This window comes from Aquarana catesbeiana, linkage group LG03 (assembly GCF_042186555.1).
Source record: "Aquarana catesbeiana isolate 2022-GZ linkage group LG03, ASM4218655v1, whole genome shotgun sequence".
In the NCBI taxonomy this organism is placed as follows: Eukaryota; Metazoa; Chordata; class Amphibia; order Anura; family Ranidae; genus Aquarana; species Aquarana catesbeiana.
Window position 1 is genome coordinate 311,705,860 of NC_133326.1, and position 13,651 is coordinate 311,719,510.

At 39.5% G+C, this 13,651-nt stretch overlaps 1 protein-coding gene across 2 annotated transcripts in view; it reads right to left on the bottom strand.

Moving 5' to 3' along the window:
- WASHC4 (WASH complex subunit 4) overlaps window positions 1–13,651 on the bottom strand; it is a 115,438-nt gene that overhangs the window by 12,381 nt on the left and 89,406 nt on the right. For both annotated transcript variants that reach the window (XM_073620278.1, XM_073620279.1), the window contains exons 23-27: window positions 7,530–7,604; window positions 7,022–7,126; window positions 4,093–4,227; window positions 2,251–2,359; window positions 701–767 (exon numbers count right to left, since the gene is read on the bottom strand). In XM_073620278.1, coding sequence (XP_073476379.1) covers window positions 701–767; window positions 2,251–2,359; window positions 4,093–4,227; window positions 7,022–7,126; window positions 7,530–7,604 — 491 coding nt within the window. The remainder of the gene's footprint in view (window positions 1–700; window positions 768–2,250; window positions 2,360–4,092; window positions 4,228–7,021; window positions 7,127–7,529; window positions 7,605–13,651) is intronic.

The window sequence follows — 13,651 nt, forward strand, 5'->3', positions numbered from 1 at the left end:
TTGCGCAAACCAATCAATAAACGCTTATTGCAATTTTTTTTACCAAAAATATGTAGAAGAATACGTATCGGCCTAAACTGAGGGAAAAAAAAATGTTTTTTTATATATTTTTAGGGGATATTTATCATAGCAAAAAGTAAAAAATATTGCTTTTTTTGTCAAAATTTCGCTCTTTTTTTGTTTATAGCGCAAAAAATAAAAATCGCAGAGGTGATCAAAGACCACCAAAAGAAAGCTCTATTTGTGGGAAAAAAAGGACGTCAGTTTTGTTTGGGAGCCACGTCGCTCGACCACGCAATTGTCAGTTAAAGCAGTGCTGAATTGCAAAAAGTGCTCTGGTCTTTGGCCAGCCAAATGGTCCAGGGATGAAGTGGTTATTGCAACGCGTATTAATGTGTGTGCACTCAAGCACCACATTAGTGTGAATGGGTCGGAAGGCAAGCATATCAGTCACAGGCACAGGTGCGTGTACCAGCCCTTTCCCTTTGGTTAATATGTAAACATGTCTGTTCAAGCATCTGATGTCAGTGTAAGTTTGGCATGTGCCAACTCAATTTTATACAGAATCTGAAGCTCACAAACTCCACTATGAAAGGTGAATAACAAAATCAAAGGTCATTTAGTCATGAGAGCTATCTAAAGTTATACAGCTTAAAGGATGAAGCAAATCATTTATTCTAAATAAAATCTCAATCAATACCTTATTGCATTGCTGCAGCAGTGGAGTCCACCAGACCGAATCATCCTCACATAACCCATAGCATTTCCTGCAATGGCAAATAAAAGCAAAATGTCCACATGTAATAAAATTAAAAAAAACTCATTGGAGGGGTTAGTAAAAAACACCAAATCTGCCACGGCTGGGCCAAATCCCTGGTTTTAGTTCTTCAGCAAAACCTCCAAAGAATAAATTAATATATTCCCTACTTTCACCACAGTACACACTCCTACATTGTCAATTTGACAGCCGAGGTCCCAGTCTGTGTATAAGGGCCACCAACAGCAGTTCTTTCTTTGAGATACCTATAACAGCTTGTTGCTACATTTGTAATGTTTCACTTCCTTCATGCATGTGGCAGGCTGACTTTTGAACTGCTCAGTATCTTTAGATGCAGAGTTTTGAAGCAAATGTTTTTTTCCTAGATTACCCCTATGTAATAATACATAGCCCTAGGTAAGTCAGTAAACAAAATGGGTGCACACCATATCTCACTGCTCTTTACAAAGATTGAAGCCCCTTTGGAAATGGAATTTCAAAGCACCAAAAAGTAAACCTACACTGAGGTCTTATTTTTCAAGTGGATGTAAACCCTCACATATACCCAGTGAAGTGAACAGCCTCAGATGATACATGGAGATAAAACAAATTCTCCTACAAACGTTTTACATGTATATCTGCTGTCTTCAGCTATATATATTCTTTAGAAAGTGCAGATCATGTTAGAGATTTTCTCTTCCTGTTCAGCACTGGGAGTGGATTCTTGGCATATAGCCAAAACAGCTGATTGGAGGAAAGACACCCCCCCCCCCTCCATGTAGGCAGAGACTTGCAGAGCTGTGCTGTGACAAGTCAAGCTCTGTGCTAATCTATCTTAACCTCCCTCAACACAAATTTCAGGCTGGTTTTTTCCTGGTTGACAGAGAACTTGTCAGAAGTTATTATGCTGATAACAGAGCAACAAAACAGCAGAAACACACAACTCTGGGCTTTAGAGAGAAATAAGAAAACACTGCAGATTTATGTGCAATGATCAAATTTCATGAATCAGGTTTACATCTACTCTAAGTGTAAAAACAATCCTTTATTATTAGCTTTATGAAAATGGCAGTACAAAACTTGAGGAACTCCATTCAATCCATAGGCAAGTTTCTAACTGCAAAGTCTTCTTTTTCAAGCTGGGAGTGGATCTGTAAAATGTGTTTTCCTCGATGAAGCAGCTCAGCAAACACACCATCTGCAGACAGACAAACTCCAGAGATGACAAGGGGTCTGGTCAGGACATGCTGGAGTGAGGATGTGAATGTCCCCATCATACTGAAAATACTACAGAGGAAGCAGCAGTGGACAGGGAATGTGATGTGAGGATCAGTTACTTTACAGCAGATTTAAGGTACATGCATCAGCTAAACTTTTGGGTGCCAAGGAGGATGCTTGGTGTGCAGCTATCATTTAAATCAGTACCATTGTTTTCTAATATGACAAGATATCATCAGTTGCTAGCAGAACGTTGTAATAAAATGGATATTCACCTATTTGGCTAATAAGCTGTCTGAATTGATCAAGATAGCTCTGTCCCTCTGGGGTGAGCCCGAGCTTCCGAATTCCACGGTTGAATTTTTCTGCTCGTTCATAAGGATACTATCGGAAAATGTAACAACATGTTAGCATCATAATATCATATCTGCCAGTTTTACTTATTCCAGCTATGCAAACAACACAGCCCAATATTACACATAGAACTAGTAGATAAAGAAAACAATGGGGTACAGATCACGTTCATAAATCGAGTATTTTAGTTGAATCTAGACAATGCAGCATTTGGTTTAATCTGACATTAGAAACAAAGAAGTGAAACTGGCAAATCATTTAAGGTTTGCTGTGCCCATATCAAAATTATGTGTGAGGATGGGTTTGGTAGCATATAACTGTACTGTACATAATCCTGAACATTAAAGAAAACCTATCACTATCTTAGAACGGCACATAAAAATTAAGTATTTTAAAATGGTTACACAAAGTGGTTTTCCTATCAGTTATTTTTATAGACTTGCAATTTGTCTTTAAAATTAATAGAAATGTTGACTAGTTAAAGTGATTGTAAAGGATTTTTTTTTATTTAAAACAAAAAATAACAAAGATGTTATGCTTACCTCCTCTGTTCAGTGGTTTTAAACAGAGCAGTCCCAATCCTCCTCTTCTCGTGTCCCCCACTGGAGCTTTGGGCCCCTCCCCCTTGCCAAGTGCCCCCATAGCAAGCCGATTGATGTGGGTGCGCTCTCTCCCGAGCCGGCTCTGTGCGTCCATTAGACACAGAGCGTAGCTCAGCCCCGCCCCCCCCCCCCCCCCCCGGCTGTAACTGACAGCAGCGGGAGCCATTGGCTCCTCCTGCATCTCAACCAATGAGGAAGGAGAGCCTTGGGTCTTGGTACATGACTGGATCAAGATCGGGCTTAGGTAAGTATTAGGGGGAGGTGAACACTTTAGGTTTTTTACCTCCATGCATAGAATGCATACAGGTAAAAAACCTTCAGCCTTTACAACCACTTTAATTCCCTAGTACAGCCATACTTCATTGCACATCACAGCGTCCTCCCCTCCTGGAAGTCTCAAATCCCTCTCTGTGCTGGCCCAGCACCTCTGCCCCTCCCCTCATAACTTGTTTTTATGTAGCTACAAATGCTACAGTGTCACTTGAGTGACAGGTCTGAGTCTGCTGGAGCTGCTGACATCACATCCAAGATGACGGAGCTCAGCAGCAGTCTCAGGGCTTTTGGATGGCTATACAACAGAGGTTTTTACAGGTACATAACATGCATAAAATATGTTGAGTCCACATGCTCTTATGGGAAGAGTTTTCTTTAAATGATGGTCTGGTGGCAGCACAACCGGTGCTTCAAGGGTGCACAGGGATAGTGAATAGATCTGCTGACTGCATTAGGGTCTGGAAGAATTTCCAAAATTACCTTTACAATTAACAAAATTGATTTAAATATTAAAATAAAATAATGTTTTCTTTGAGAAGCAAATTTGAAAGCATGCAGTCCTCAGAGAGGGTGATCCCACTTATGGCCCACCTCACTATTGCTTTAGATCACAAGGTCTAATGTATCAATAGCCCAAGAGCAGTATGAAAGCTTGCATAGGAACAGTTCCACTTCTACCAACATCTCCAGCTTTTATCATTTAATGAGTCACATTTGTAAAACATTTTATTAACATTCACTAAAACAGTCCATCTACGACTGACTTCAAGCTTATGAGAAATGTACAGGGCATCTACTGAGAGGCTGCCGGGTACATAGACATGAGTCACATGTCACAATCTTCATTAGTGATGAATCTAAAATTCATAAACAGACATTTACAAGTACCTTTTGCTCATTTTGGTCCTTCACTTCTCTAAAATGTCGAATGTCCTTGATCAGCCTGGATTTGATGTGCTCATCATACATGAACTGGCTAAATATATAAAACTTCTTCCTCAGAAACTGGTATGTAAAATTTACCTAAAAAGGATAATATGACAGTTAAAGATTTAGTAAGCCTAAATACAAGTCAAGGCATTTAATCAAAACAAGTGGACATACTTTGCAGAGAGCCATGACCATCAGTCACCGGCTCTCTGCTCTGCCCCTCCAGCGCTCACTGGAACGCTGGGCTGTGGAGGGGGCGGGAGCCACTGGCTCAGGCTCTCAGCGGATTGCTGAGAAGCTGGGCCAGGTGCCGGTTCAGGCTTCTGGGTGGCCTGAGCTGCCCAGGTACCAGTCCAGGCTTCTTTCCCGAGCCTGGACCAGCTGAGGGACACCAGCCGTCAGTGGACTTTAGCCCGTTGTTGGCTGAAAATGGGTTACAGAAGTGCAGAACGAATTGCACTCCTGTGATCCCCACAAGAAGTATAGCCAAAATAGCTTTGGCCCTACTTCTCCTTTAACAATTTATAATCTTGTTTTCCCTTTAACCACTTCAACCCCTTAGGACATACCCGTACATCCTCGGGTTTAAGTGGTTATACTGGGATGAAGCCTGCACCTGCAGGCATCATCCCAGTATCAAAGTTTTCAGCAAGCAATGGACTTTCATGTAGAAGTGATCTGAGTGGCCATCCAGCCCCCTTCACGCCACGGCCTTTAGCAGGCTTTCCCGTGTGATTGGGGAGCCCCGAACTGCCACCGCTTGGATCCTGGGTGCACTCAGAGGGGAGGAAGGTACATAAATACCCTCAACTCCCCTGTGATGTAAGAAACTGGAAGGGACAAGGTTTTCATCACTTCTGGTTTCGGTTTGATGTTTACAAGCTGTTACTGGCTTGTAAAGCATCTGATCAAACCAATCTCAGTTTGATCCCAGACCTCTCCATAAAGAGGACCTGCCATGCTTATTGCCATTAAAAGGAAGTCCTGTACACATATGTAAAAAAGTGATCGCACCATACATGTGAGGTATCGCCATAAACGCCAGAGAGAGAGCAATAAAAAATTGCAACAACCACCAATTTATTCTGCAGGGTCTCTGCTTTTAAAAATATATCATGTTTGGGAGGTTCTAAGTAATTTTCTAGCAAAAAAAAAAATGCTGATTTTTACATGTATGTGGGAAATGTCAGACTTGGCCTGGGGGAAAAGTGATTAATAAGTTTTAATTAAGCACTGGGGAGTGGTTTATGGAGTACAGATCTAAAAATCATCCTCATTTAGTCTTTGTTAAAGCCACATTTACTGTTGAATTCATAGATGGTTTTGTGAAGTTCTCTGCAGTAGGGTTTATTGAAGGTAAAGTCACAAATTGCAACATATCAGCCTTGAAATCTTTTGACACCCAAAACGGTTTATTCATAAGCCGTATGATTAAGGACGTTTGAGTATGAAACACGTCAAGGCATCAGCTAATACTTGTTATAAATGTTATGCCTGTACCCTCAATAAACCCTCTGATTACTGCTAACTTTTCTCATTTGCGTCAAGCTTGCAGCCTGAAAAGGTTACAGTGATCCAGCAGCAGATGGAGTGAGGGAGGTCTCTCTGGCAGTAGCTGTAAGTTCATTATTGGTCCTGAGACGTGTTTTATGAGCAAGTAAACACCATTGCGAGCACTGCTGCAGTGCGAGACACCGCATGTAATTCGCACAGGAACTGCAGCACATTCTTATGCGAATTACATGCGGTGTCTCTGGGGTGCGATTTGAGACATGGTTTTGTATGGTTCAAGTCATTAATTTAACATACACTCCACAATCAGTTCGCATAGAAGGGTTGCGGGTTAGATGCACTAGCAAATTCACACAATATCTAGTGTGAACAGAGGTTAAAAATAAATTGGTGAAAATTACAAATACTACAGTACCAGCTTTTAACTGATGGCAATGGCCATTCTCCAGTTCCTGGGCTGTAATACTGAATCCTGTCAAACCATTTAGGTTCAACATCATGGTCTTTATAATAGGCAGCCTGGGAATCAAGTGAATGGGGCTACCCCAATGAGAATAAAGGCATGCATGACTATGAATGCCATTGCTACTGTTCAGAAGCTGAATGCCTTTGTACACTTAAATGGCTGATTTTTTTCTTTTTTTTTTACATAAAGTTTAACCAAGAACTGGGCCAGGGTTTGAAGTATTCATACTTGAATTTTTAATGTAATAATATTTCATATAAACAAAATGTATTTTTAGCCCTCCAAAACAGGCAGGCTTTCTTTTTTTTTTTAATCTATAATCTGTATTCACCATGTATGAATATTATCTAAAAAAGAAGAAAATTCGGGAAGAAAATGAAAAAAAAAAAAAAAAAAAGTATATAAATAATACAGTATACATATTCTACACATATGCTGTAATGTTAATTCCACTATGTTGTCTTAAAATATAGTAAGCATATCCTGGGCAATACATTGTACCCCAGACAGTCTGATCGGGAAAACTCAGTATATTAAAGGCAAAAAAGCTGGCAAGGTTGAATGAAAAAACAGACATCAGTCAAGTAATAGCAGGGTTATGTCTGCTTAAACAGAAGTAAAGGAAAAGAACATGCAAATACTAATACTCATTACATTCACCATATAGCTAAAGGGCAAGTGAAAATTATTACATTGGGCTTTGGAAAAAACCCAGCCGCAGGCAAACCACAGTGCAGTTCAGGAAACTGTGCTGCTGCTTCCAGTGTGTGGGGGTGCCATTAGGCAGTGCGTTTTTCTCTGTGGGTGTGGGAACAGGTGTGGTCCCACAGTGGCAACTACCCATAAGAGTGTGAACCTAGCCTTAATCAGCTCAGCAATGTCTGTTACTACCAAACAGCTAATACCTACCGTTGTACTCATGATTCCTGTGCCATGTGTTCGGATAGAATTGGCAATGTGCCGGATATTGATGGTGTTCAGGTGTTTGTTGTTGCTGGTCCTTTCTACAAATATCTGCAAAGAGAGGAGGAATATTACAATGTATACTTTTTATTTTACAAATTTAAATTTTAAATTTAAATTTAAAAAATTTTAAATTTTAATTTTACAATTTAATAGGAAAAAATGAACCCCTATGTGGGAAACATCACTGTAGCACCTTGTAGCAGGACTACCTCAATATCCCTTCTTTGTGGTGTTTGAGGATGCAATACTAGATGAAGTAAGCCCAAAACAAAATGTAAAATATCATCAAATGTAAAATAAAAAATAAAAGCTCATCAGTGCCTAGACGTAGCAACTGGAGAGAACTGAAAACTATCAAACCTCCAAAAAGGTCCTCAAGAGGTTAATCACATCCATGTAAATATTACCAGAAAGTTCTAATGATAAAGCCTATACAAAAATTAAAACACACCTGGTTATTGAGGTTGTACAAATAGCGAGACACAAAGACATGAATGTTCCTCATAATTTCCAGAACATCTAGGCCCTGAAATGAAAGGCAGAACATGTCAGTAACAGAACCAGCTACTGTATCTGGATAGATCTAGATTTTAAGAGACTGTCTGACAGCCAGGGAAAATGCTGTTAAAAAAATGTATTATTATTAATATACAGGTTGTATATAGCACCAGCAGTTTGCATAGCCCTTTACATTATAAGGTAGACAGTGATGTTACCATATAATTCAATACAAGAGGGTTAGGAGAGCCTGCTCATTCTGGCAACTAAAAGATGGTAGTATAAAGAAGTGTTGTCCACAGCAGCAAACCTAAAGTCCTTTTCCATGGTTGCACACGGAAATTTAACAAAGTGTGGGATCTCTGGATTACAGTCCACAATAACAACTCCTATGCTAGGTCTTAATGCATCACATTTAGCAGCTACTGAGAGTACTGACTGGGTGACCTATTTCCTGCACTTTGGATCTGAAAAGTCAGACACTGAATTTCAATCCTGTAAGGCCCCATTCCCTCTTTGGTCCCCATTTGCTCTGTAGGGACCCATGTGTGATTATAAAGGGCTATTCGAACTCTCCTACGCCATGATACACATGTGAGCAAAAGGTTGTTGGTATGGTTGTATTAGTATTTGTTAAATGTTTATAGTACCTTGATTTTTTTCTGTTGTATACGCTTAGTACCTGGGTATGCTCAAAAGGCCCTGTTTTGTAACTTACTTTTGCATATACTTCAATAAAAAGTTATAATATTAAAAAAAAAAAAAAAAAACAACCTAAGTTTACTCTCCATTTTCTTGTATGGTTTAAGCTTACCACACACATTTCAATATGTACAAATTGCCAAAAATGATATAGTGGAAGGGTTTGCCTGCCTAAAGATATAGTTTGAAGAGTCTGGTGGAGAACTTAAGTGGCCTACACAAAACCCCGACCTCAACACTATAGAATATCTTTGGGATGAACTGGAATGCAGATTGTGAGCCAGTTGGTGCCCAATATCAGTACCTGATCTCACAAATGTCCCAGAGATACACTACGAAAACTTGTGGAAAACCTTCTCAGGAAAGTAAAGGCTGTTAGCCGAGAACTCCATTCTAATGAAATGCAAAGAGAGATTACCGTGCTTATGTGTAAACAAAGCTGCAAACACCACAATTGACAATTATTGTGTACAGAACCAATGAAATATTAAAGTACTGCACTAAATATGTACCAATAAATGATCACAACTAATAACATGACTAATTGATAAATCACATCATATAAAATATATTAATAAACACTTAAAATGTTTAAAAAGTAGAAGAAAAGTGGAAAACCAAAAAGTCATTAACTCACTTAGTCCATAAATGGGCCGCATAAAGTGTGCCCGTGCAGTGTCAAAGTACATAAATAAGTGCTTGGACCCAGTGATCTTTGGAAGAAGATGGCCACTGCTGTGAAACTCCCACCACCTTAGGTGAAAGGGATACGCTTATATATAGTGTGGACCCAACTACAATATGGTAATGGATCACATAGGCAGAGGTAAGTAGATGTCCACCAAGGAAGATGAATCCCACCGATATTTCAAGGGGGTTGAACACTCCAAATGCCACAATTTGGGTATGGGATGGATATATTTATTCAATCCATGCAAGTTGTTTGCACTTTAAAATAAATTTGTTGAAGATGGTTTTACACGATGTGCGACTGCTTGGTGTATTTTTACATGTACATCCATTCTGAGAGTGATTGGGAGTACAGTTTCGTGTCCATCCCATACCCAAATTGTGGCATTTGGACTGTTCCAGCCCTTTGAAATGTTGGTGGATATCTACTTACCTCTGCCTATGTGATCCATTACCGTATGGTAGTTGGGTCCACACTATCTGGTAAGCGTACCCCTTTCATCTAAAGTGGTGGGAGTTTCACAGCGGTGGCCATCTTCTTCCCAAGATCACTGGGTCCAAGCACTTATATGTACTTTGATGCACTTTGACACTGCACGGGCACACTTTATGCGGCCCATTTATGGACTATGATATAATGACTTTTTTGGTGTTCCACTTTTCTTCTACTTTTTAAACATTTTAAGCTTTTATTATTATATTTTATATGATGTGATTTATCCATTAGTCACATTATTAGTTGTAATCATTTATTGGTACATATTTAGGGCAGCACTTTAATATTTCATTAACTCCATATTAATGGCCATGGTTTGGGAATTTGATGGGCACGATGGCCTGGTGTCCTCAGAACTTTGACTATACAGTGTATCAGGAGCACCCAGCACCAGAAACGGAACTGTATGTAATATAAAGAATAATGGGTGCCGCTACTGTAAAATATATTGATATCAAAAGTAACCTCAGAGCTCCCAACTTGGGGCCATCTTTACAATTTAACCTATTTTTTGCCTACTGAACCAAAATAGATAATTCTGCTTCGGGTTTTCTTTTGCTAGTATAATTCCAAAACAGATCACATTGCTTCCATTAAAGCGGTTGTAAACCTCTGACATGAAATATGAACAAAGCATATTCCTCTAGGTACTTGTCTCAATCAAGAGCACTAAGGGGTTGATTTACTAAAACTGGAGAGTGCAAAATCTGGTGCAGCTTTGCACTGTAGCCAATCAGCTTCCTGGTTTTATTGTCAAAGCTTAATTGAACAAGCTGAAGTTAGAAGCTGATTGGCTAACATGCACAGCTGCACTAGATTTTGCACTCTCTACCTTTTAAATCAACCCCTAAGGCTCGATTCACACCTATGCATGTTGCTTTTGGGCGTTTTTGGAGGTTTTTTTTTTCATGCTTGCAACGTTTTTGAGCAGCGTTTTTGCGGCGTTTTTGCTGCGTTTTTGCCGCGATTTGCATTTTTTTTTTTTTTTTTTTTTTACAGTTTTTTTTTTACAGTCTATAAAAAAAATTTTTAAAAATTAAAAAAAAAAAAAAAAAAAAAAAGGCAAAAACACATCAAAAACGGTACAAAAACGGTGCACTTGCGTTTTTGATGCTTGTCCATTGAATTCTATTACATGCAAAACGCTGCATTTTGCATGAAAAAAAGTCCCTGACCCTTTCCAAAAATGCAGAGAAACAAAAAGGCATTGATGTGAACATGTTCCATAGGAACCCATGTTAAAAAATTCCCGTGCATTTCTGCAAAATGCAAAATGCATCAAAAAACGCGCTAGTGTGAATGGAGCCTAAGTGTCACTTTGCCTACTGCTTCATTAGAGTAACTGGAACAGAGCTGAGGCTGTCAATCAGCTGGAGATTCCTCCCCGTCACCATTTTCCTCTTGGTGTCAGGAAAACTTGTCAGAAGTGATTCGTGCAGAGAAATGAAGCAGTAGGCAAAGTGACACATAGGGGTTGATTTACTAAAGCTAGAGAGTTCATGTTAGCCAATCAGCTTCTAACTGCAGCTTGTTCAATTAAGCTTTGACAATAAAACCTGGAAGCTGATTGGCTACCATGCACAGCTGCACCAGATTTTGAAAGCATTTTGGACTTTTTACCTCTTTTGGTGCTTGGTGCTGCTGTTGTATTTTAGTGCTTAGAGTGGGGTTAATATTGACCGTTTTGCTACTGCAGTAACTTCAGTAAAGAAGGGTGTGTCCCTTCCCGCCAATCATCTGTCAGAGCTCTCCTCACTGAGCTCTGCAGAGTGTAATTTCAGCTCTCTGTGCCCTTTTTACTGAACAAAGACAAGCTCAAAAATTCTGCACTTTGAATGAATGTAGAGGAAAGATCGCTGCAGATAAACATGTACAACTTATGTAAGATTGGTTTCATCTTTGTGTATTATCTGAGGCCAGTCACTGAACTGGGTATATGGAAGGGTTTACAACCACTTTATTTCCAATGAGAGTGGGTATGTACCCACAAGTAAAAACGCACTGCAGTAGCAAAACAGTCAATATTAACACCACTCAAAGCACTAAAATACAACAGAAGCACCAAGCCAAAATGGGTAAAAAGTCCAAAAAGCTTTCATAGTTCCTTAGCAAAAGACATAAAACACCCAATGTGTATGAAGGGCCTGCAACACACCGTCCTCATCAGAGCTAAAATAATAAATATTATGAACATGGGGTAAAAGGCTTAAACCCACTGGGACAACATTATGGGGGAGATTTACTAAAACTGATGCGCACAGAATCTGATGCAGCTGTGCACAGTAACCAATCAGCTTCAAACTTCAGCTTGTTCAATTAAGCTTTGACGTTAAAACCTGGAATCTGGTTACTATGCACAGCTGCCCCAGATTCTGTATGCACCAGTTTTAGTAAATCTCCACCCTACATGTCTAATGGGTTTAAATCAGGGCTTGACAAATTTGCTTTGAATCTAAGAGCCAGCATGCCCCGGAAGAAGTCCTTTTGTCGACAAAACCGGTCGGGCTGAGCTGTATGTTCCTGTTATCACGCATTTTACACGTGTGGATGTTCTGTGGCAGCCACCTTCCTTTCTCACCATGCAATGTTTTTTTTACTATGGATACGTGCAAGTGCAATACTTTATATTAAATGCAAGCCTTAGGAGGTTTTACACTATCCAGCGTTTTATGTTTTATTTGGATATGACTACACGATCTTCGTTTGGGTGGAGTCCCCTGGATGCTCTTGAGCTGTTCCTGATGTGGTTCCTTTGTACATGCCCTGCTGTTGACCCCTAATGGGACATATTCATCAAGCCTGTTTGACCCTTTGTGATAAAGGGTCCAGGATCTCTGGTAAGAGTCCAACCTATTGTGGTGGTGGCATGTTCACTTGCTGAAGGGACTGGACAACCTTATCCACAGCTGAATAATGGAGTTTGCCATTTGGTCAAAAAAAAAAAAAAAATTCTGTATTTTTAATATCAATCACTGTACACACCATTATTTTGTTTCTTGTTTTTTGTGGCACTGCTTTTTTTTCCACACTGAATTATCTTTTCACATGCGCAGTATTATTTTTGTATTTAAAAAAAGTTAGGAGCTAGCTTTTTTTTTTTTAACCACTTAACCCAGTACGGGCACTTTCCTACCTGCCCTGGCTAATTTTCAGGTTTCTCTACTGTTGCGCTTGGAATGACAATTGCGTGGTCACGCAACACTGTACCCATATGAAATTTTAATGAAATGTTATTTTTTTTCACACAAATAGAGCTTTCTTTTTGTGGTATTAAATCATCGGGTTTTTAATTTTTTGCTAAACAAATGAAAAAAGTAAAAAAAAAACAAAAAAAAACCCCTTTCTTCATTTTTGTTATAAAATTTTGCAAATAATAAATTTTTCTTCTTCACTGATGTGCGTTGATGAATAGAGGTCGACCGATATGGGTTTTTCTCTGGCCGATATTTAGAAATCGCGGTGGCCGATATGTGATGCCGATTTTTTTGGGCCGATATATTAGGCCGATTTTTTTTTTTTCTTTTTTTTTTCCCCCTTCATCTCATAAAATCTAACAGTTAGACCCCTTTCACACTGGGGCGTTTTTTTAGGCGCTTTTGGGCTAAAAATAGTGCCTGTAGAACGGCTTCCCTACAGTCTCAGTGTGATATCCCGAGTGTTTTCACACTGAGGCGATGCGCTGGCAGGATGTCTTTGGAGCGGTGTATTCCGCTCCTCCACCACTCCTGCCCATTGAAATGAATGCGCACCGCTGCCGAAGCGGCTGCAAAGCGTTTCTGCAGCAGCACTTCAGGGGCGCATTTAACCCCTTCCTCGGCCGCTAGCTGGGTTATAAGCGCCCCGCTAGCAGCCGAATAGCGCCGCTAAAATGACGGTAAAGCGCCGCTAAAACTAACAGCGTTTTACCGTCAACGCCTGCCCGCTCCAGTGTGACAGCAACCTTAAGTAATAAGTGATACAGAAAATTTTTTACATTTAAACATTTATTGAACAAAACAAACCTCCAATCAGTTCACTTGTATGTATAATTTAGATTAAAAAAAAAATAACTAGATCTTAAATATTAAATACACAAAAACAGGTAACCAAAACTTTTGGACGAAAAAAAATGGGCTAACTTTACTGCTTATTTTTTTTTTTTTTAATTAGTGTATTTTATTTTTAAAAATTGCGTTTGAAAGACCGCT